We start from the raw sequence: 23,571 nt of genomic DNA, 5'->3' as shown, positions 1-23,571 counted from the left end.
CCCACAGAAGTCATATTTTTGAAAACCTGCTGCTCTTCTCCAAATAAATTACATCTTGCTTGGCCATTTACACAGAGAACCTGTAGCATATACCACACGTCATTTGACTCAGATCCTGAGAGCAATTTGCAGTTTCATATTGGTGCCATGTTCAACTATGCCTTGGTGGTGTCGGGGTAGAGAGGTGGGGGCAGGAGGATGTGCATAACGACCAAGATTTTACTTTTGTCACCAGAGGTCAGGTAGCAGCTTATGGTCTGTCTGTAAAAGGATGTTCTTGTACACAGAGCAGGAGCAGCAGAGAGCCACTCGCAGAGAAAAGAGGGCCAGGCCTGGAATTTGAAGGCTTCTGATCTGTTAGGATAACTGTATCAGGCTGATACTTACAAATGTGTCCTACAGGTACTAAAAGGTTGTGGTTGTGGTTAATTTAAATTATAGCCACACATAATGTAAAACTATTCCTGTTCAATCAGATATATTTTTATACTTTACAGTGGTGGGATGAATTTTGTCTTTTTAATTAACCAAATTATCAGGATACAGAAATGTTACCAAATAAAAGGTTCCTGTGGTCTATGCTAGATAAGTAGGTACAGTGAAATCATTTCACTACAGAATATTTCGTAAAAGGAAAAGTCAAATGAGGAGTTAAACGATTTTGCACTCACATATTTTATTTCTTGATGACTTCTCAGCCTCACAGAGGGACTAAGTGACTTTAGGTGGGATAACCGATCTGTTTGCTCTGGAGAAGCAGGCGCAAGTCCTCCAAGGAAAGGCCGGGAGACAGATGGTCGGCTATTGTGTTACAGCCATCATCTGCTGGGTCATGAGCAAATAGTAAGTGAAAAATATACACGTGATTGTGAGAGGGCACAGCGGTGGCCTCACCAGCGCAAGAAGGCCAAGGCTTCTGCTCAGTGGGGTTTCGGAGAGCGCTGTGTTGAGATGTTAGATGTGCAGGGTTCATCCATTTTAAACGAGGATAAAGTGAACATTTGCCCCCATTTCTGACACTACTGTGCAATATTTTGAATTGAAATGGCAAGTAATGGTCTTTTTTTTTTTTTTTTTTTTGCTTTCCATAACAACACAAGCACTAAATTATAGCTGTGCAATTATGTAAACAATGGAAATGCTTCCAGAAGGAATCCTTCCTTTTAAATTTTCATTTTGTGTAATTGTTGGAAGGTTTAGAGCTGTAATAAACAAAATTATTTTACACATTTATCGTTCTAAAGGTCAATTATAAGAGAACTAAACAAGCAGCCCTGTGCAGAATGAGTAAGCCAGTTTGTGCCGCCGTCACCATATGTTTTCCTTATCACTTATAGTTTTTCCAGTTACTGTGTACATAGCATTCAATTAAAGTGATTCATTTGAGGGGCTGGATGTAGTTTGTGTTTATAGAGCTGTGCTTTGGAGGAGAGGAAGCAGCGCGCCTCTATTTGAATTACCTGATTTTTGCAAGATGAGTGATAAGAGACAGATGTTCTCATCAGTCGCTTTCTCATAAGCCTGAACCTGCTGATAAGCTGCAAAGGCACAGTTAGCATCTCACAGTCTGCCTTTCGCACTCAGCCTGCAGCTTGCATACAGACCGTTCACTAAAACAGGAAGGGGCAGTGTGTCCTGTTCACCGTGTGGCAGCAGGTCACAGGGTGGTTTCTCTCCAGCAAAAAACGTGGTTTGTCTGTTCCATCCTAGTCAACTTAAAGAATAAACCTGATTCCTGTTCCAGACTCCATTTACCGCAAAGCCTGTTGTTTACTTTAACTACTTGTTTAGTCTGTTTAAAAGGTACAGAAAAAAAAAAAAGAAAATCAGATCTTACTACCAGACTCACTTGTTTGAGTTCTACAATTCCTCAAAAGGCTAAAGCTTAGAAAACTTACAGGTTGTGTTCCTGAATTTGCTTCCATTTTACCCCCAAGTTATATACGCAATCTCTAATTGCTTGTTAAAGGGGTTGTCTTAGGGTACTGATTGCTAGAACTTTTTAATTTCTGGGGTAAATGTATGATCAAAGTAACTTCTCTATGTTATCTCTGAAATTTTAAAAAATACCTACCCTCAGTAGATTATTAAAGCATTCATTCAATAAATTATTAGGGGGCCAGGCATGGTAGTGCCTCCCCCTTTAATCCCAGCACTTGAGAGGCCAAGGTAGAAAGATTTCTGTGAGTTGGAGACAGCCTGGTCTATAAAATGGGTTCCATGATAGTCAGGGCTGTTACACAGAGAAACATTGTTTCAAAAAAACAAAAACCTAACTAAATAAATAATATTGAGTGAACCTTTGAAGTACTGTTCTGTGGAACAAAAAGTCTTCATTTTGAAAAAACACTGCTAGCACTGTTTAGTTCTGTGCTTTGAAAGCCTCCATAAAACATCTATTTGCATCTGCACCCCACTGCCTACTGCTCATTAAGGAGGGGGGGTCATCTCATCTTAGGGAAGAGAGAAACACATTGCTTTGGGTGTGGCCCACAGTATTGAATCCAGGCCTTGTGGCCCCAGTTCTAGAGTACTTCACAGGGTTTGAACACAGGGAAATTTCCCAACAGTGGTTACAGTAGAGTCAGCCTTGAGAGAAGGAAGGAATCATTTGATAAGAATAACAGCCTTTTTGTTCATCAAAACCCATCCTTACAACTTCCTCAGGCTAGGTGGAGGTGGTACAGCCATGGTGGTTGGTTCCATAACATTGTAAACCTCCATTTTAAAGACGAGTGCCTATTTCAAAGTGAGGACTTCTGGCAGCTAGTGATGTTTTTACAAGAAATTCATCATCATTTGCTTGCTAATATTATATTGCTTTTAAGAAGTATTTTCTGTTTCTGACAAAAGGTAATCTTTTTCTAGTGTAATTTTAAATTTCAAAAATGTGAGTCACTTTGAAAAAATGTACTAGACAAATCCTGCTTGCTTTATACTGAGGCTACTACAAAGGGCATGAGGACTAGCCCTGGTGTGATGGGTGCGTGCTGAATGACATTCTGTCTTGTTCATATGGAAAGCTCTATAGGCTATGTAAACTATCAGACCCTGAAGAATTTTATTTTGAATTTTCAAAGATTGATTGTACTACCTCGAGGTGGAGGAGTTAGAGATGAGTGGAATCGCTTCTCGGCCTTTTGACTGAGATCAAATGTAGAGATGAGTAGCGCTCATCGTGCCTGGTCCTCTGTTGGGAACATGGATGGCAGATGCTCTCCTGAGTGCCATGTGGCTACTCCTAATTTTAAAGTGTTATCTCAAAGATAGACCTTTTGAACTGCTCCATTTCAGTGTAGATAAGCAAAGTAAGCCAGCATGTGGTGGTAATTTGGCTGACTGGTCATACGGCCCCCTCTTTAACCCCCGAATTAACCCTACCCCAGTGCTGTCCTTAGTGACTATTGCAAAGGCACACTTTCTCTCCAGGCTCTGTCTTACGTGGGTGGTAAAGTAGGGCAGGCTTGCCATCTGTCATTGTCCCTCTTCTTCACATCTCTTTGCCCATAGAAGCAGGTTCAGTTGAAGTCACTGGCCCAGGTCCAGGGACTGGGTGAGCCCTGTGACTTTATCTCAAGTACTTTGTCTCTGCCATCTCTAGCACCAGTCACAGTTTTGTAGTTTCTACAGTTTTGTAGTTTTGTAGTTTCTGAGTGTAGTTTCTGGTTTTAACCCCCCTAAGTCTTTCTGCATATTCACCAATGAAGCAAGTTTATAAACTATGGTTTCAGCTTATTATTCAATTCCTAGTCCCCACAAACCTATTCCAGAAAACCATCTTTAAACCAAAATTTCTAAATTCCAGTGGTGAAAATGGCTCATTTGAGTTTAGTGTGTGCTAAATGCTTAAAGGTTTTTAAAGCCCGTAGGCTTCAGGGTTTTAGCTCCTCATCTCACCAGATGGAATTAAGGCAAACATAACAAAGCTAACATCATGGCTGTTTGCATTATTAATCTTCAGATGCATGGCATTCTGGTACCTTGCTAGCCAGGTTTGCACGAATCCATTCATTGCAGCATATGTCAACAGAAATGTGCTTCCATCTGCTGCTGGAAAGCTTGATGCCTGATATTCTGAGACAAGGCCCCAGCACAATGCATACCTCTGTGAGTAATTACAGGTGTGTGGTGAGGAGCCCAGGGCATTAATCAGAGGCTTAATTATGAAAAAGGTAGATCTTTTGTTCCACTCCTGGAGCATGAGTCTACTACACACTTTCTAACCTGCAGCATCCATCTGCTCAGCCCAGAGAATGTTTGTCTTGGCTGATATAGACCCTAAAGTGTATCGCAGGATGTGATTAAAACAGGCTTAAATATTAACAGGGAAGAAACCTTGGTTTAGGGTTTTTTTCCAATCCCTTCCTTTTATCTATCTATCTATCTATCTATCATCTATCTATCTATCTATCATCTATCTGTCACATATTTACCTCTTATCTTTTATCTATAAATCATATATATCCATTTATTTTTGTGTAAGAAAATGTTCACTGAAATGCCAAACTTCAAGTTTTAAACTAAACTACTTCTCATAAGTGAACACTAATATAGTAAGTATTACATGGTCCTCTGAATCATGTAAATGGTATTATTTAATGTTAATTATATCTTCTGTAAGAAAACATGTCATGGGAAAATGTTATGTGAGCACATGGAAGTTGTGTTTAAGAAGACAAATTGTGAAATGAGGTGAAACTTACTATGAAGGACCTAAGATAACTTCGGAAATTAATATGTTGCTATGCTTTGCTCTAATTTAATAGTAAGTCAGGATTTGTTCAAGTAGCCACACTGACAGCCAAGGTTCTTACATTTTGCTATTTACTTATATATTGACACTATTAGCTGCACTATAGCAAGTCACATAACTAAAGTACTTCAGCATGTGGTTTCGATTTGTGTGCCTGGCCAGAGTCTGTGCAAAAGAAGATTGTAGTTTTCATACTAATCCCATTTATACATGCACATACTCACACAGATGGCTTTAGAGGGGGGCCTGGCCATAATGGTGTGAACATTGTCCTGTGGTGGATCTGATCCACCAGAGGCAGGAATGAAGAACTCCGGCTTGGGGGCCGGCCAGCCCTCCACGGGATTCTATTATAGACACGGGATGCAGAGCTGTCAGGGAGATCATCCTGACGCCGCGCTCTGGCAAATGGCTGCTGTTGGCTTTGTGTTTGCACCTCCTGAGCACATCAGATCTGTGGCAACTCCCTGACCTTAGTGTCTCATGAATGTTACACCATTACCTTAACACTACCCACATTCCCATTTGTTAATGCCTAAAATGCACAGGAGTGGTCATTTCCATCCCTTTGCCTATAAGCTTTTCTAACAGTATGCTCTAACCTCTTGGGACTGAAGCTAAAGCAGGAGCCCAGTTTTTATCTTACTGACAGGTGTTTGCAAGTTTTATTTGTATGTCTCTCTTGGCACACCTGTTCAAGGAGCCCATTGTCGAGTGGAATACAGGACAGATGTTTAGCTAGCCTCGGTGTCACAGTGTGGCTTTTGGTGTCTCCATTCCCTTTACCAAAAGATATGTATGAGAACCATTGGAATTATGCATCCCCCGTACTCTTTCGCACAAAAACCTAACACAGTGTTCTGCTATCTTATTAGTGATAGTCATACATACGTACAAAGAAATCACTTTGGAATTTTGTTCTTGACATTACAGTTCTGTTTCCTTATTTTCATTTTCAGGATGTCTTAAACACCATCATAAAAAACTGCTCACCCCGCTTTTTCTCCCTGGGTTTGCCTGGCTTCTCAATGCTGGTGGGGGACTTTATCACTGCTGCTGCCAGGGTCCTCAGTACAGACATGTTGGCGGTGAGTATGACAATGTTCAGCATCCCAGCTCCTGGGAGACTTCACAATTGCTAACAAGGCTCAGATTTCTCCACTCTTAACAGGTGTTGACTCATTAGTGCGATGTGAAACTGGGCTCTCAGAGTAGATACCCTGGCAGCTGATCTGTGAAATTGTAGGATCAGATGACATACTGGTACTGGAAAGGCGTTTCATCAAAAGGCCAAAGTGTGAGAAATCATATCCCCACTAATATGTCAGCACATTTACAGGAAAGCAGGGCCTACCTTAGAGACACTTATTAGTATTCTCTAGTAAATGACATTATGGTTATAAATGCAGTAAAGAGAGAATCTGAAGGGTTTGTTTGAAGTTATTATGTGTTGTTGTTTTATTAATAGTTTTGGTTTCTGTGAATCTCATAGAAATAAATAGAATTTTGTGGTTCTAGATTTGGAATCAAATCTAGTGTGTCTTATATGTCAAACTACCACTGAGATATAAAGACGATGAGATTTTGATTTACCAGGGATTTACATGAAATTAGTATGAGTAGTCACGATTCTAAACTTTGTCTGATACATGGTTAATTTCTCACTTTCCATTGGAGGTGGTTAATGCTTGTAAAATTGATAATTTGTGTTCAAATTTTTATGCCTTAATATTTTCAAGAGAATGGGAGAGACAAGAACAAGAGGGAAGAATGAGAAAAGGAAAAAATGAGTAAGAAAAATGTCCAATTTCTTTAAGATGCCAACTTCCCCCTCTTGATTATTTCTGAATTGGGGAAAATCATCTTTAAAGAACCTTCTTGCTAAGTGTTAAGACTTCAAGTTGGCTTGGAAAAAATTACTTGGTGTAGGCAAGACAATCATACTTGGTTAGAATTTTATTACTTGCTAGGAGGATTTCTGTAGAGCACGCTACAGCCCTTTATGCTACACCACACATAGTGGTGCTCCCTGTGGACATGGGTCTTTTGCATACATGAGCTATTGAAAGTAGCTTCTAGACATAAGTTAGTCAATGGGAATATAAAAAATACTCAACATCTTTAATCAGAAATGCAGATTAAAACACAAGATAATAATTTCTACTGTTAAGAGTTGCTGTCATCACTAAGGAAAATAAGTATTGTTGAAGATTCAGAGGAAAGGGAGTCCTTGTATAAATCTTTGTGGGAATGTAAATTGGTACAGCTATTGTTGAAAATAGAATGACCTTTTAAAATTAGAATTAGATAAACCATTAAGTGATCTGATGAGTCTACTTAGATGTATGGCCAAAGGAAGTCGAGTCAGCATGTTGAAGAGCAAACAGGCCTTCACGATCTCTGCAACATCATTCCTAGTTAATAAGTTAGAGTAACGCTTAAGTGTATGTACATATGGATGAACAAATGTAACACATACAATAGAATATTCGCCATCCTTAAAAACAAAGAACTCTTGTCATCTTTGACAACATGAGTGATTCCAGAAGCCACTTTGCCTGGGAAATAAGCCAGACATGAGCCTGCATCATCTCTGAGACATGTGAAATATTAAAAGTCAAATGAACAGAAACAGAGGAGCCTGGTGTAAATGGGTGATGTTGATCAAAATGTGGAACATTTTGGTAAGTTTTTGAGACCTCCTCTACTGTACAACATGATGATTGTACTTAAAAGTATTGTACTCTAAATTCGAAATTTATCAAGAGAATGTTTCTCCATGGAAAAGGACAGCCATCTGAGATGATAGATGGGTTAATTAAGCTTAATTATAGCTTTCATTTTACAGTATGTATGCTTTTAACTATACATACATATATATGTTATCCCCCTTAAGTCCGTGCTTCTCAAAGTTCCACATGATACAACCCTTTAATACAGTTCTCATGTTGTGGTGATTCCCAACCATAAAATTGTTCCTACTTCATAACTATAATTTCGCTTCCATTGTGAATTATAATATAAATATTTGATATGCAGAATACCTAATATGTGACTTCTGTGGGGATTACAACCCAGAAGTTGTGAAGTGCCTCCTTAAGTATATATAATTTTACCTATCATACCTCCATAATTCTAAAGAAAAGAAAACAGCTTTCCAAAATGGCATTTTAAATGGAGAGAATATGAATATAACAGTTTTATAAAAAGAGAGGGATTCTTTGCTTTACTTTTCTGTGTAAATGTGAGGTTTAAAGCTGTGCACCTGGTGAGAGAGGTGCTTGGTCAGAGCACACCTGCTCCACTAGATTTCAGGTATCACCATTGACTATGAATGTTAAGTATCCTGCTTGCTCAGGAAACCAGAAAGAAATTAATGCGTGCACAGGAACAAAGCAACAAAGAAATCTGTGGAAGCTTCTACATAGCAGCAGAAGTTAACAGCCAAAGCTAGAACCAGTCCAAAAGTCCAGCAGCAGCAGAACAAAAGCCTTGGTGCAAACACGACGCCCGAGGATTACTGTATAGCAGCACACAGCAGAGAGCCCCAGGTCTAGCTCAGTCTTGGATTGGGTATGGCTCTGTGAGTGAAGAGAGCAAGAACTACAGCCAACACCCTAATGTTAGGTTGTAAGGAAATGGGCAGTTCCATCAAGGGAGACTCTTAGGTCTCTTCAGAAAGTACCCCAGAGGCCACATGGTAATAGTACTTATACTGCAAAGGGGCTGTGAACCTTGTCAGATGCCTCTGAGGTCAGATGAGACTGAGACTGGTGGTATCCACTGGGTGTGTACCATGGAAGTACTCACCAGTCCTGATGTTAGCCAACTTTAGCAGCTCACAGTACTCATTCCAAATCTTCATATTTAAAAACTAAGCAAACCATTGCATACTGACTTTTATCTCTGATGCCATGGCTCCATTCCTAACTGATATTGCTCCACCCCCCACCCCACCCCCCGTCTTTGGATGACAACCTCCAACTTCCCTCCTTATGAATGTCCTTGCTTTTTACTTGAAAAAATAATGTTAGGTTGTTCTCATTGCCCTGCTCTTTCAAGTTCATGAACTCCAAAATTATTTAAAGCAGCCATGACAGCCATTTGCCTTTCTAACTGAATGAATCTGTAGAACAGTTTTTATAGCACTTGTTTATGTCAAATGTAGAAATGCTTTCTGTTCACTGGAGGTTTGCATTTTCATCTAGGCAAACTTCTCTGCCTAAACATCCACAAGGAAAATAACCAGAGATAGTTTAGCACTTTATACCCAGACGGAAAATGATAAAGAGTCCCTCTCAAAACCAGGACAAAGTAAAACATGCTCTGCCAGCTTCCAGCCTATGTAAGAAACCTGGTGTTTCCCTCCTTGTGTGCAGGCACCCCGTTCAGAAGCTCTCACTCTCCTTGGTTCCCTTGTCTGCTTCCCAAATACCTACCAGGAGATCCCTCTGCTGCAGTCAGTGCCAGAAGTGAGTGATGTTGTCACGGGAGCTGAAGACGTCAAGGTACATAACTGAGTCTTGAGTTTAGCATCTACAGCTGGAGCTACATCACTGTGTCTTCCATCCTATGCACTGACCTACTTTCCCCTGACATTTGCTGTATCTTTTGAAAGCTTTGGGAGTTGTTTTCAGAAGTGTGTTGTATGAACTGTGAATGTATCACAGTCATAACATATTGCAGTTAGACCTGATAGCTCTGTTCCTCTGGTGGTTTTTTATTAGATCTGTTTATCGTTCCTAGGGATCATAATTATGTAATGAATCATCATTTACAATAATTCTGTTAGCTTAGTTACGCTGCATTAGTGTAGCAAATGAATTTACAAGAAATAATTCCAGTAAGCTAAATATTCAATCCCAATTGCTGGCCTGATTAAATGCTACTAATAACCTGAAATTCCAAATTATTTCTTGGGGAATAAAAGTAAACTTTTTTTGGGGGGGTCCTCAGCTGGCTTTTGAAGCAAACAAAAAATCCCCGCATCAGTCAATCAATCCATAATACCTGATTATAATCTGTAATTCAATGTACAGTGTCTAATCCAATCAAAATAAAATGGAGATTTTCCTATCTGGAAGTCTCAGATGCTTTGCTTGATTTCCACTGGATCCCTAGAAATGCTGTGCTGCAGATTGGCTCGGTTAACCAGGGAGGCACTTGCTGAGGTGAGCCAAGTTCTCCCTGAAGGAAGGGCTGCCCGAACCCCCTGGCCTTTGCTAGCTCCAGGGGCCTCTGACATGGTCAGCACATGCGGGAACCAACAATGACATCAAATTTTCATTTACTGAATTTTGTGTTTTTAGCATTACCTCATAAATATTTTACTGAAGAATGCTACCGAGGAACCAAATGAATGTGCAAGGTAAATGATGAACAAGAGGTAAACTATGTTAGAATTTTAAGATGCACATTTGTGTATAAACAGTTAATGTTTTAAAAATTCCTTTACATTTCTCTCACACGCACTGAAATGTATAGAAAGCATTGTGTCAGAAAGTTGCTCTGCTTAGCTGCTTAAAATGTCATCATTACATGTGAAAAGGATAAGGTGAAGAATATTATAGAATACATTGTCTTTACATAAGAAAACACAAGATTAGAAATAACTGATGCTCTCAGTAAGGGGAGGGGTAAAGCAGTAGTTCATGGAAGCTGTATGTTTCCGGAGGGATTCTGAACTGCAGAGGTGAGGATTTGTGTCTCAGGAAACATTTGGCAATGTGTGGGAAGGTTTGGGTGCTTCTGCCAAGCATCTAAGACTGCTACAGTCTGTGACCAAGATAGGCAACTTTCTAGGCCAACTGTGGTAAGAAGTCCCTACCTCTCCTCTTGAGGAGAAGCAACACTAAGAGCATCCCTGTCTTAAACTCAACTCCCAGCCTTGTCAGGCCACTTCCTCCTGTGAGTGGGTCTCAAGGCAGCTGCACAGGTCATGACCCTTAGGCATGTGGGAAGACAGAGGTCTATAACTCTTTACTGTCTTGTGCACTCCTGTGATTTTAAATTTTGTTAATTTTTGCATTTTTTTGGACTTTACCTATCTTCAGTAGATGGATTAGTCCAGTTTTCCTAGTCTGCCATTTTCATAAGCTATGTGCATTACCAGTTTGTTAACACTGAACTATACTTGGGTATGAGATACACCCACCTTGATTCATAGATTCTGGTTCAGAAAGTTACATTACACCCAGCTTCTGTAATTTCCCATCCCCATCATGCCCTCATGCTGTTTGGATGTCAGACCAGAAGGTCATAAAACACGTAACGGCTCTTTCTCCTCCACATGCAGATTATTTTTTGCAGCAGTAAATTAGTATCCCCGTGTGCTGGTAGATCTCACTAGCAAAAGTGTCTGAGAATGTGTCCATCTTATCTTTGCTGTGAAATATTTGTGTATTCTCTGGTTGTATGACTAGTCTTGTCAGATTTGTCACCGTTACTAGGCTTTTTAAACAGTACGTTTTTGTCTTTGCTTACCTCTCTATATTCGTTTTTATTTCCAGCTTTGAGCTCTAAAACTCTTCTACTTTTGATGTTATCCTTTTGCTACTTTTATAATATGTATACTTGATGTATTTTTAACTTTTTTCCTTCAACGTTTACGAGTACTGGTAAGGGTTTATTGGTAAGGGCTACCTTTTGCAAAGTTTTAAGTTTTAATATGCAATATTTTCAATTCTGTTTTTTCTACTTTTTATTATGACTCCTTCATGGGATTGTGCTTTTTTATTAATTTCCAGCTATATGGTTATTACTATCTTAAAAATTTTTAGAATTTTTAAAATTTTATATAAATTAGTAATTTGCCTGAAACTAGATTTATACGTGGATATGAGCTACCATGTTGGTGCTGAAAACTGAACTCTAGTCCTTTGCAAGAGCAACAAAAGTGCTCTTAACTGCTTATCCATCCCCACCCTTTGTTTCTATCCTTCACTGCTACATTTGTTTCAAGTAATTATAGTGGACACCAAAATGCAGATGTGATGACTGACTGTATTTTAAAGTTAATATTTATATTTGTTTTATGCCCCCATGTATAATGAGTTTTAGCAGATAGCTCATATATTCTCGAAAAGAATGTACATAGGGGCTAGAGAGATGTATGTCATTAAAAGTACCTGGTGTTCTTCCAGAAGACTTGGGTTTGGATCCTAGCACCCACATAGTGGTTCACAATCGTTTGTAGTTCTAATCCTAGGTGATCCAGTACCCTTTTCTGACTTCCTTGTACACTACAGATCTACATGCAAAACACCCATAAACATAAAAATGAAAAATACTATGTTTAAAAATATCAAGAAAGGAATGTATCTACTGTTCTTTATTAGGCATACTGTTCTAGGTATAACCTTACAGTGTTTTATGTAATCTGCATTCCTTCTCAGTTATTATTATTATTATGTAAGTCTATATAGTTATAATGTAATTAATTAATAGTATAATATATTAATTGATCATTTACTAAAGTTATGTTAAAAGCTTCCCACTGTTGTATCTTACTCTATTTTTAGTATTTCTGTCAGAGACTGTGCTCTTAGTTGCATAGACATTTGAAGTTGCCCTATCTCTAGAGAGAACCAAATGTATTTATGTTTGTACAGATGATTTGTCTTATTTTAGAGACCACCTTATCTTGATTTCATACTATATAATACTTCTTACCTTTTAAAAATAGTTTTTTTTGTATTCTCTTAAATGCCTTTGCAAAAGCTATATATATATATGGATTTTATAATCTTCATTATCTTAACTGAAACTTTAATTCATTTGTATTTGTTATTGCCAGTGATCTTTTGCATATTTGTCTTTTTATTTAATATTTTATTTTGAATTGGAACTCCTAAGTATTTCTCCTGTTTATTACCTTTGTTTCCTGACTCTTTTGCTATGCTTTTTTTTTAAATTGGTTTTTAATTTTTTTTCCATACTCAATTTCATTGTCTTGGATTTCCATTCAGTTCTCATAAAGACTGTTTATAAAATGTAATATGGTTTTAGCAGTCTTGAAGTTAGTCTGTCTTTACCCTCTTCCAAACAACATGTCCCCTGCAGCATAATCCATGTTCTTCCTGCCATTTCACCATCCGTGACCCCCCACCCCCCCCGCCATGTGACCTCCCCTTCTCTGCTTTACTCAGCACAGTAAAGTACCCACAGCAGATTCCAGTCAGCCTATCCATGCTTTTGATCATTTCCAAATTATTTACCTGGTCATTTTCATGACTCTTGGTATCGCCAGCCTTAGCTATACTTGATACCTCAAGTTGGATGTCTTAATATCCAAATGTAACACAACCATAACTGAGTCTTCTAGTGCCTATGACGTGCTTTGCCTTATTAAGCCTCAGATTTCACCTCAAAAACTGAAAATATTATCTACTCAGTTTTTCAGCCCAAGGTCTTGTGTAATATCTTTTGTTTATTTTCTTATATCTATCAAATTATCTTTATAATTCCTTTCCCTAACTTGTTTTATTTATAGAAAGTCACATTTCTTTGAAGAATAGTTTAAATTAGCATGGAGTTTAGAACAAATAACAGTGAAAATGTATTTATTTTGAAAGTTACTTTAAGATGAAATATAGTATTTGTCTTACATTTGAAGTATATACTATATACTTTTGTAAGGAAAACAATTACAAATCTAATAATTTTCAATAATCTAAGATCCATGCTTTTTGTTCCTTCTCAAAATTATCTGTTATTAAAATGTAATAACAGTTTTTGAGTCAACAAAAATGGTTGACATGGTTTGTGGTACTTAACAGAAAATATGCCGCTTGTTTCATGAGATATTTAAGTCCTAACCATCATTGGCGATTTTGTTTATCCTGAAAACTGGCCCACTGGAAGTTCTTTGTCTTTTCGCTCAAGGAAAATATTCCGTTAGTACCCCTGTAATTGCTGTTCCTTTGAATTAATAGATGTAGAGTATTTCGTCATTTAAAACATATTGAATTTCATGAGCCTTTTCCTCCCTCTGCTTCTCTTTTGAAAGATGCATCGCCATTTGCTCCCTTGGGGTCTGGATCTGTGAAGAGCTTGCACAGAGTGCCAGCCACCCTCAGGTGAAGGATGCCATCAATGTGATAGGTGTAACTTTGAAGGTATTCACATTTCTTAATGGTTTTTTGTTTGCTTTGGTTTTTGACGTTAAGTTCTCTCCTAGGAATTTTTAATTTATTTATTCAATTTTCATCCCAATATCAGCACCCCCTTCTCTTCATAGAGACCCCCTCTCAAAGCTCCTTTCCCCGTTCCCCCTCCCTGTCTCCTCTGATTAGGGGGAGCTCCCCTGGCTATAACACCCCCACATACACCTGGCACATCAGTCACTGCAGGACTAGGCACATCCTTTCTCACTAATGCCAGACAAATTGGCCCAGTTAGGGGAGCAGAATCCACAGGATTCACAAATCCACAAATTCAGGGACAGCCCTGCTCCAGTTGTTGCTCTCCTAGGATTTTAACCAGGTTTAACTGTAATCAGTCCCATTTTTCAGTTCTCCACATTATAGAGAGATGGTAGTTAAAAAGTCTTGTTCTGAGTGTCATGGTAAATGCTTTATAAGGATATCAGAGGCTGCTTCCCTAGGCCATTTATAGTCTTGAGTGGTTTTGAACCTAGCCACTCTCTGGCTCGACTGGGTTAGGAACCTGGGTGTTCACCTGCTGCCTGAACTTAAGGCATTTGGGGAATATTCCTTCTTTGCTTTGTTACTGAAAGATGTGCTGTTTATTGAGCATCACGAGAAGCTAGAATATTGGTGATCTCTAAATACTTTTTAGAATTTCGGTGACAGCTCTACAAGGTGAGCGCCACAATTCCTATTACACCAGAGGAAACCATGTCCAGGAGAAAACAACCACAAGTCCAAGACAATACAGGCATGAGCACTGGAAGCAGATGTGTGTAGCATTCAAGGCATAATTGGACTTCCACTTGTGCAGTTTGGCTGCCTCCTAAAGCAGAGCCTATATCCTGCCTTCTTGGTTCCTGTGCAAGCACTAGACATCATTAGCACTGTGACTATCAAATTTGCAGAACCAGTGACTCTGCCAGGCACTGTGCTGAGGGCTTTGCCAGTTCTCAGGCACAAAGACAGTTTACTACAGAAGAAGGGAACTCATATGCAGGAGATATTTAGGCTGTGGGAGGTTTCAGCTGAATCTGAATTGAAATTTCACTTGTCTAATCCTGGTGTCCAGATCCTTCTCTCCCTTCCCTCTTGCAGCTATTTTAGTTACAAGGTTACAGTAGGCCCTGGGCAGTTGTCATTAGACCAGTGACAACCCTGTTTGCCCATGGTGCATTGTTTTCTTCGGCCCATGGGATGACAACCCACAGTGTTCTTCATCTTTGGAATGTGACACTGCAATGTGGCCCCTGCCTGACCAAACTCAATACCTCTTGCCCCCCCTCCCCCACCATGTGTGTCCCCTGTCCCCATCACCTCATCCCACATCCCTCCTACATAACCCCTGGGTTATATCTTAGAAGCTGGTCAAGTATCTGCTATTGGCCCCTTGATGAAGAGTGTAAGAATTTATCAACAGTGATACCACATGGCCAAGTTCCCTCTGGCCTGGCCTTTGAGGTCATATTTAACACTGGGCCCTATCTTAGGAAGTGAAGTGGCACTGCCACTGTACTTAACAGATGAGGAAAGTGGGCCAACCAAGGTCCTCGACAGCTCCAACCAGGATGCTTTGGTCCCATGCCTGGGGCTTTGTAAACTTTGAGTATTCCAAACTCTGACTTCCAAATGATAGGAGAAACTACTGGATGTAAGTTGTTGACTTACGTGGATCTCAATTCATATTTTTAAAACCCCATTGTTTTCAATTCTAGGGCATTTTTTACTTTTTCCCTTTCTGAAATCTAAACAGACGCATTAAGTTAGTTACCTAGCTTTATCCTTTACATGAGAACACTATTAATAAGTTGGTGATATCTTAGAAATGGATAACTTCCTATAGAGTATAGGACAGAGATAGAAATTAATAATAGCTAGGGATTGGAGAGATGATTCCATGGTTAAGAGCACTCACTGGCTGCTCTTCTAGAAGACCTGGGTTCAGTTCCAAGTACCCACAGTTTATAACTGTCTATAACTCTGGTCTACAGGGATTTGATGTCTTATTCTTTATTCCAAGGAGATTAGGCATGCAGATGTTGCAGGTATGCATGTAGGCAAAACACCCACGTACATCAGATAACTGAATAAATCACTTATTTTAGAGAGATTGATAATAGAGGATGATAATCTCAGATGAACAGATTTTCATTGTATGTTTATGAATTCTCAAAATGCCTGCAATTTTTCTGTAATTATAAGAATGAACAATAGGCACCAGAAAACAATCTAATTATGCATATTGTGCCTCTGTCCTGTCAGTGTCCATCACAGTGCTAGCATGTTCCACTGCTGTGCATTGCTGTGATCACTCCAACCCACAGGCTAGAGTACTTGGCATAGCATGCGAGACAGACAGCAGCCTGCTCCAAAGCAATTCCAGTTTCTAGAAAATATAGACTGTACTCACCTGCTGGACTCATCTTGTGCCTTCAGCTCTCTATCTTTAATCAGTGTTGGCACATTGTCAGTCTTTCATGGCTGTGTGTGAGGTGGGTGAGAGTGAGTGGGGAATGATTTCTTTTATCCCTACCATCTTTCACCTCACTTACTGTGTATGCATACTGTTACTCCAGTGGTATTCCCTGTCTCAAGATCCCTAGCTACCTCAGAATCTGTGCCTCCACTGCACACACACACTGCTGCTTACCTAGAGGAAACCCAACTGTCCCTCTGCATCCTTCCAGGCACAGCTCAGCCCTCCCTCTTACCACTTTCTCTCTGGCTATCCCATGCCTCCCTCTTCTGTCCCAAGTCCCCTTGTCTTGTCTCCCACTGCTCTTGTCATTTTCCCCTTGTCTGTTTCCAGCTTCTAAGAGCCTTACTAAGCACCTATTCTTCCACTTCCTCAGTGCTTCATCCTCCCCTTAGACCTGACATGTACACCCCACTGTTAGCCCTCTCAATAGTGATACCAATAGAAGAAAGTAGTAAATGCATTACCGTCTCCTGTAGCACTACTGTGGAGAAAATGAAACACGGTGGGATAAAACTGAAGAACAGGAAGATATAGATTGCTTCCTAGAGTTGCTGAACTTTTTTTGTCTGAGTATCTGAACAATACAGCAGTGCCAAGGACACTAGACCTGGGAACTAAAACATCCCGAAGCAAAGCTGGGAGCAAGTACAAAGGACAGAAGCACCAGGGGTCCTGAGGGTGGGAGGAGGCCAGTGGTATTCAGGTCCTCTGGAGTCTAGATGAGGAGGGAGGCTGTGAGGAGCCCCTGGATGCTCATGTGACTTAAATTCAGCAACATGGGGTCATTGGCAAGCTTCGTGTTGTCGATAATGAAGTGTAGATAGCAATGTAGCCTCTAGGTTCTGTCCAAGGCAGGAAGCACAGATTGTCCTTGTCCTGTTTGTGTATACTCAGCATGATGTTGAAGACTTTGCACATATTTCCTCTTTGTCATCTGCCTTACCAAAAAGTAAAGCATCCAGGAGACTGTGGACATCAGACTGTGTCTCAGTTACTTTTCTGTCCCTGTAAAGAGAAACCATGCTGAAAGCAACTATTAGAATAAGGAGTTTACTGGAGCTTACAGTTGCAGAAGGTTAGAGTCCATGGCCATCACGGCAGGGAGTATTGCAGCAGGCAGGCAGGCAGGCAGGCAGGCATAGCTCTGGAGCAGCAGCTGAGCGCTCACATCTTGAGACAGCAGCTGGGAGGTAGAGGAAGATTGGACTGGGAATGTCATGAGCTTTTAAAACCTCACATACCTTCTCCAACAAGGCCACATCTACTTCTTCTCAAGCAGTTCCAACAACTGGTGACCAAGCACTTACAGATACAATCTTATGGATGCCATTTTCAATCAAACTACCACATTCCATTCCACTCCTTGGCCCCCATAGGCTATGGCCATATCGTAATGCAAACTGCATTCTGTTCAACTTCAAAAGTCCCTATAATCTTTCACAGTCTCAATACAGTTTAAAAATTCAAAGTTCAAATTCTCTTCTGAGACTCAAGGAAATCTCTTACTTAACCTTAACTCCTTGTAAATTATAAAAGCAAATGTAATACTTCTAACCGACAACTACATAGAATATACATTTACTATTTCAAAAGGGAGGAATCAGGGTGTAGTGAGGAAATAATGGAACACCAAAACCCACCAGAAAAAAACCTTCAGATCCTTTATCTCTGTGTGTGATGTCAAAGATAGCTCTGGAAGCAGTTTTACTGACTGAAGCATATATTATTCTCTTTTAAGCCACCACAGGCAGCTTTAGGAAACACAGTCAGGGTCATTGAAAATGCCCTAGCCCCTGGGTTGTGTCCTTACAGTCTTGTTTTATACACTTCTTAGTATGTTACATATCTGTCATTTTCCCGGGTAGGAAGTCATTTGGTTAATCCCCATTTTACTGTTTGTGAAATGAAGATAGCACCTTCTTCCAGAACTGTCAATGACAATTTATCAATGACAGAATGAGTTATATTTGTGCAGAAGATTCGGCACACAAAGAACACTCAAGCATGTACTCTTTTAATTTCCTCAGTTTATCAATAGTGTGATTTATATGAGCTGAATACAGAATTTGAAATTTGGGCTTTAATTTCTAGGCAAACATTGACCGCCTTCTTCTATGGAATATATAAGAATGCTAGTGAGTTCAAACAGGCAACAAAATGGAATGGAGTTGTCATGTTCAAACGATGTTAATTGGACATAGTTTTCTTCTGTTGCATATGAGATATGTATACAGGGTTGGCAAGAGCAATCGACTCTCTTCTTCCTCCAGAATATACTCCTGCTGAGCTGCTCTGTTAACTTGGGGGTTCGGGTTTCTTTTGTAGTTTCCTAACAAGATCGTGGCTCAGGTAGCCTGTGATGTTCTTCAGTTGTTGGTTTCCTATTGGGAAAAGCTTCAGATGTTTGAAACTGCTCTACCGCGCAAAATGGCAGAAGTAAGTCCTTTATCTATACTGCTGAAGCATCTGCACTTCTTCTTACTAATGTATTTGATATCTAATTAACTGTAGATCCTCGAGTAATTGTTAGAGAAGCAACTATTAAACTGCCATGTGAGCCCAGTTTTCAGGCTGAGTTGGCTGGCTCCTCTCCTCTTCAATTCTAGGCACTGTGCAAAGAAGCCTGCAGTGTTCCAGCCAGAGGCTGGTGCTTGAAAGGCAGACACAACCACAACAAAGAGACCTTTTGTAGGTTGGGCTTTATTCATTGAGAGTAATTTGGATGGTGCCAACAAGTAGTAGGCAGCTGGTTTAATGCTTCCTTGCAGGGCGGGGGCCTGGCTGTTGTGTAAAGCAGGAGTTGTTCCCAGACTAAAGCCCTGGGACAGGCTTGCTGCTGTGGCATGGTTACTTGGCAGTAATGAGATCAGTACAGTATTAATCTCTGAGGGGTGGTGGGCAGGAGAGGGGGCAGGAAGAACAGGAAGTATCATCTCCACCACAGCTTCTTAAGTCAGCTCCAGCCGAGTAGGGACTAACTCACAGGTGCCTGTGATTCGGCACACACCTGTGCCTGCCTCTTTTTATAAGCACTTCCTTAGGCAAGCTCTATTCTTTGCCCATCCCTTGGAGACTCTGAGGAAATGTGATTTGTCCTCATGAAGGATCGCAGGGAGAGAGAAGAAGTGATAGAGATTCATTCCCTCCTACCCGTAGACAGACTTCACTAGTTGGCATCACTGGTTGTTCTCTCAGAATCACATCAAAAGTCACAAGTGGTTTTTGACCTGAAGTGATCTGAGTGAAATAGACCTTTTACTCTGCTGCAGATTGTAAAGTTAGGTTTAGGGGCACCTGTAATTATTCAGACAGGACACCTGTGAGAGTGGAGCTCTGTGCTGATTTATAAGATAGCAAATGGGAACCTTTTCATAATTATTCTTAAAACCATTTTTATTTCACTAGAAATGTGGGACTAATAGTTTCACTAGAAACTGTGACTATAGAGAGGACTACCCTTGTCTTGAGGTCTCAGTCCCCCATTAAGGAAGACCATTACATGGCCATAATTTTCAAATCTCTTACAACTGGCTGAGTAAGCAGCAAGCTGTGTTACATTGCAAGGCCCTCTAGGGATTCTTAACATATGGCTTCCAAACCTTAACTATAGCTATGTAAATTATATAAACTATATAATAACTATATATGAAAACTATAATAAATTGCTTGACTAGGTCTTATCTTTTGTGCAGATTCTTGTGGCCACAATTGCATTCCTTTTACCAAGTGCAGAGTACTCGTCAGTGGAAACAGATAAAAAGGTAAGTGGCAGGTTAGGTAGCTTTCCCCAGAGTTATTTTTACATATAAGACAGAATGGTAATGGCTATTGCTAATGATGGTGTCATTTATAACATCCTTCTATGTTGGCTTTAACATTCTTTCCTATGGAAACCCTTTTGCTCACTAACTTACCCTGTACTTGTGTGTCCATTAAAGACTGAGTATACACAGGGACAGTTCTGTTTATTTTCACATGCAGTGGGTCCTAAAGGCCATAATGTAAGTTCTGGATATGTTTCTTCTAGTTTATTGTGTCCTTGCTCCTTTGTCTCTTGGACTGGTGCATGGCGCTGCCCGTGAGTGCCCTCCTCCACCCTGTGTCCACAGCAGTTCTAGAGGAGCTGCACCCATCCCGGGCCCCCTTGCTGGATTATATCTACAGGGTGAGTCTCCCCTAAGCCTTGGGCACAGACTGTAGATCTACAGATTAAAATAACAAAATGTTGTACATTTCCTACATTTATATATTTGTGCCTTCTGAAAATGACCTGTGGAAAGTTATGCATTTGGAAAGACATGAATAATTAATGAGTAAGCAGAACTGATACAGTTGTAGAGAATCAGTGGTTACCAAGGTGACGATGCATACACTTCACATGACTGTCATATTTAAGCAACTGCCATGAATCAGAATGCCCCCAATCTTCATGACAAGTGACCTGTATCTACTTCGTTTCTAAATGGACTGTTTATATTATAGCCTATATTATAATATAGGGCCTGCAGCATAAGATTCACAGAGATCTGTTTATCAGACTAGGAAGAAACCCATAATGCCTTTAGTAAATAAACCTCAAGAGGCAGGTGTAGTGGTGAATGTTTGTAATCTCCGTGCTTGGGAACATGGAGGCCTGTCTCAAAACCAGAACCAAAACAGAAGTAAAAGAACACAAAGGAAAAAAAAATCCTTAGGATATGAGTTAAGAAGTCTCACTTTAGCCGGGCATGGTGGCACATGCCTTTAATCTTGGGAGGCAGAGGCAGGCAGATTTCTGAGTTCCAGGACAGCCAGGGCTACACAGAGAAACCCTGTCTCAAAAAGACAAAGAAAAAAAAAGTCTCACTTTGTGAGAAGAGACTTTAAAAACTGCATTCAATTTACTTTTATTTAAAGTTGTATTAAATTATTCCATATAATTCATGGGCTCATGTGTTGTATTGATTTAAACGCAGGTTGTGGTCACCTGGCCCTCTACCATGATGGCTTTCCCATAGCCTTCCTCTCATCTCCTGGGCTGGCTCATTCCACCTTGCTGCCTTTGGAGGATGAAAGCCTGAGGTGTGTGCAGTCACACAGGAACAGAAATGGGCACCTTTCACTTGTGTTTTCCTGTGCCCTGAGAATATAGATATTGTTACTGACTTGCCAGTAGCAAAAAGATATTTAAGAATGGAAAGAAGGCCACATTTGGACATGTTCCTAGGAAGGGACATGTCCTCTCTCCTAAGCACTGTGGGAGCTAGACAGTTTGTCAGAGCTCAGGAAATGCTGGCATGCAGAGCCATGCATGTCTGTTCTCCTCAGGTTCTGCACTGCTGTGTCTGTGGCTCGAGCACATACACACAGCAAAGCCACTATACTCTGACCTTGGCTGACCTGTCATCCACGGATTATGACCCCTTCCTACCTCTGGCAAATGTGAGGAACTCCGAGCCAGTCCAGTATCATTCATCAGCAGACCTGGGGAACCTGCTGACCGTGGAAGAGGGTAGGTATAACTACAGATATACAATGTTATGTGCAGGAAAAGGTAAGATTGCAGTCTTGTCTGTGCTTGTGTTTTGGATTTGTTTTGGATTCATTGTTGACATTGAAATCCCAGTTTATAGGATCTCTGATAGCAAACTCCCTTCCTTGTTTCTTCCTTTTTTTTTTCCTGTTATTTTTCCTCCTCTCTTTTTTTCCCCATCTTAAATAATGCACATGGTTTTGTGTTGCATACCCATGAAATGCAAAAGGCACATTTTCTATCCCCAAGCAGCTTTCCAGGTAGTGGGGGAGGTAGGACATTGCTGGGCTGGTAGCATCTTCAGGACTTCCCATAGGGAAGGACTTAAACTGGACTCACCAGGGTGGGCAGGTTTGAAGGAGCTCCTAGAGTATCCAGGCAAGGAGCCCCTCATGTAGAAACTTGATAGCAACCCAACCCTGAGACAGACTCTCTCTTGTACCTTTTGTGGAAAGAGATTTAGCAGGCCGCGATCAGGTGAGAGTGCAGGATGTACAGTGTGCCACAAAGTAGGTTCACCCCTGTTTTAATGACTTACTTATTACTTATTACTTACTTAGGCCATTACCTGTTCTTGACATAATTACTACTTTTAAATAAAGTTACAAGCAAGATACACAGTCAAGCCATCTGTGATCACATGTGTTCAGATTGCTCATTGTTAATAACTAACTACTTAAAACACAAGGAAGGGGAGGAGCTTCAGGAGAGGCGAGGCAAAGGATAGCCAGACATTCTAGCTTTGTATTTCCTTCCTCCAGGAATCCAGAGAGAAGAGGGTACTTGAATTGTCTTCTTGTGTAGTAGTTTGTGAGACCCTCAGCTAGTTTTGCCATTGGTAGAATGTAGATCAACTCTGGCTCACAGGGAGCGAGCGAATGGGAAGCCGACTTCACTGAAATGTGCAGGAGGACGTCAGTGTTTCCCACATGGCTAAGTACCAGGCCCATTTGGGATTGTATTAGAAGTGTCGTCATGGCATGGTTTACAGTGTGGTTCATAGGGCTCCTGGTCATTTCCCCACTGTAGAATTAAAATTTTCACAAAACACAAACCAAAAGCACAGTGTCTGTAAGCAAAAGCAGAGGGGAGTTACTTTCCCCACTTGGTATTTTCCCTTTGTCAGTTTGTACCTTTATCGTTAGTTTTGTGCCTACCCTGCTGTCATGACGACGGTGTGTTTCCCTGTATGAACTGTGAACTCCTGGCTGCTTTCCTGTGGGTTTCTAGACAGTAAAATTTCTCACTGGAGCATTACCTTTCTTGGTTGTATAGAAATCTTATATAGTTCTCTTAGGATGTGGGGGAAAGTTTAAGTTTAGAATAGATGTAACTGGCCTCTTGTTTCTTTAAAAAACAAAAAGTTTTCTGTGACATTTTCTTTTCCATTATTGGATATAGATTTCATATATGTTGAAAAAAATGGTAAGAACTCAGAAAATTCAAGGTAATCTTGCTCCCCTCACTTCTTACTCAGAATTTCTCAAGTTTCAGAGATTTGTTTCTTTCGAGGATTTTTATACAGCATGAAACAACATGTTATAAGTAAGCCAGTTGGATAATGTCTAAACCTAGAAGTATTTAGCATGAAGTCATATATTTACAGCGATTTATGTGCTAATTAATATTTGATTTTTTTTCACAGTGTGAGTTTAAAAGCTATTACTTCCTAAAGCTCTAA

General features: G+C 40.2%; 1 protein-coding gene across 2 annotated transcripts in view; it reads left to right on the top strand.

The window, feature by feature from the left end:
* Positions 1–23,571, top strand: part of Ralgapa2 (Ral GTPase activating protein catalytic alpha subunit 2) — a 269,644-nt gene that overhangs the window by 143,342 nt on the left and 102,731 nt on the right. For both annotated transcript variants that reach the window (XM_029473906.1, XM_029473907.1), the window contains 8 exons: positions 5,713–5,841; positions 9,133–9,261; positions 10,063–10,121; positions 13,761–13,869; positions 18,704–18,814; positions 20,071–20,139; positions 20,406–20,543; positions 21,686–21,869. In XM_029473906.1, coding sequence (XP_029329766.1) covers positions 5,713–5,841; positions 9,133–9,261; positions 10,063–10,121; positions 13,761–13,869; positions 18,704–18,814; positions 20,071–20,139; positions 20,406–20,543; positions 21,686–21,869 — 928 coding nt within the window. The remainder of the gene's footprint in view (positions 1–5,712; positions 5,842–9,132; positions 9,262–10,062; positions 10,122–13,760; positions 13,870–18,703; positions 18,815–20,070; positions 20,140–20,405; positions 20,544–21,685; positions 21,870–23,571) is intronic.

This window comes from Mus caroli, chromosome 2 (genome assembly GCF_900094665.2).
Source record: "Mus caroli chromosome 2, CAROLI_EIJ_v1.1, whole genome shotgun sequence".
In the NCBI taxonomy this organism is placed as follows: domain Eukaryota; kingdom Metazoa; phylum Chordata; class Mammalia; order Rodentia; family Muridae; genus Mus; species Mus caroli.
This window is presented reverse-complemented; position numbering and strand designations above follow the sequence as displayed.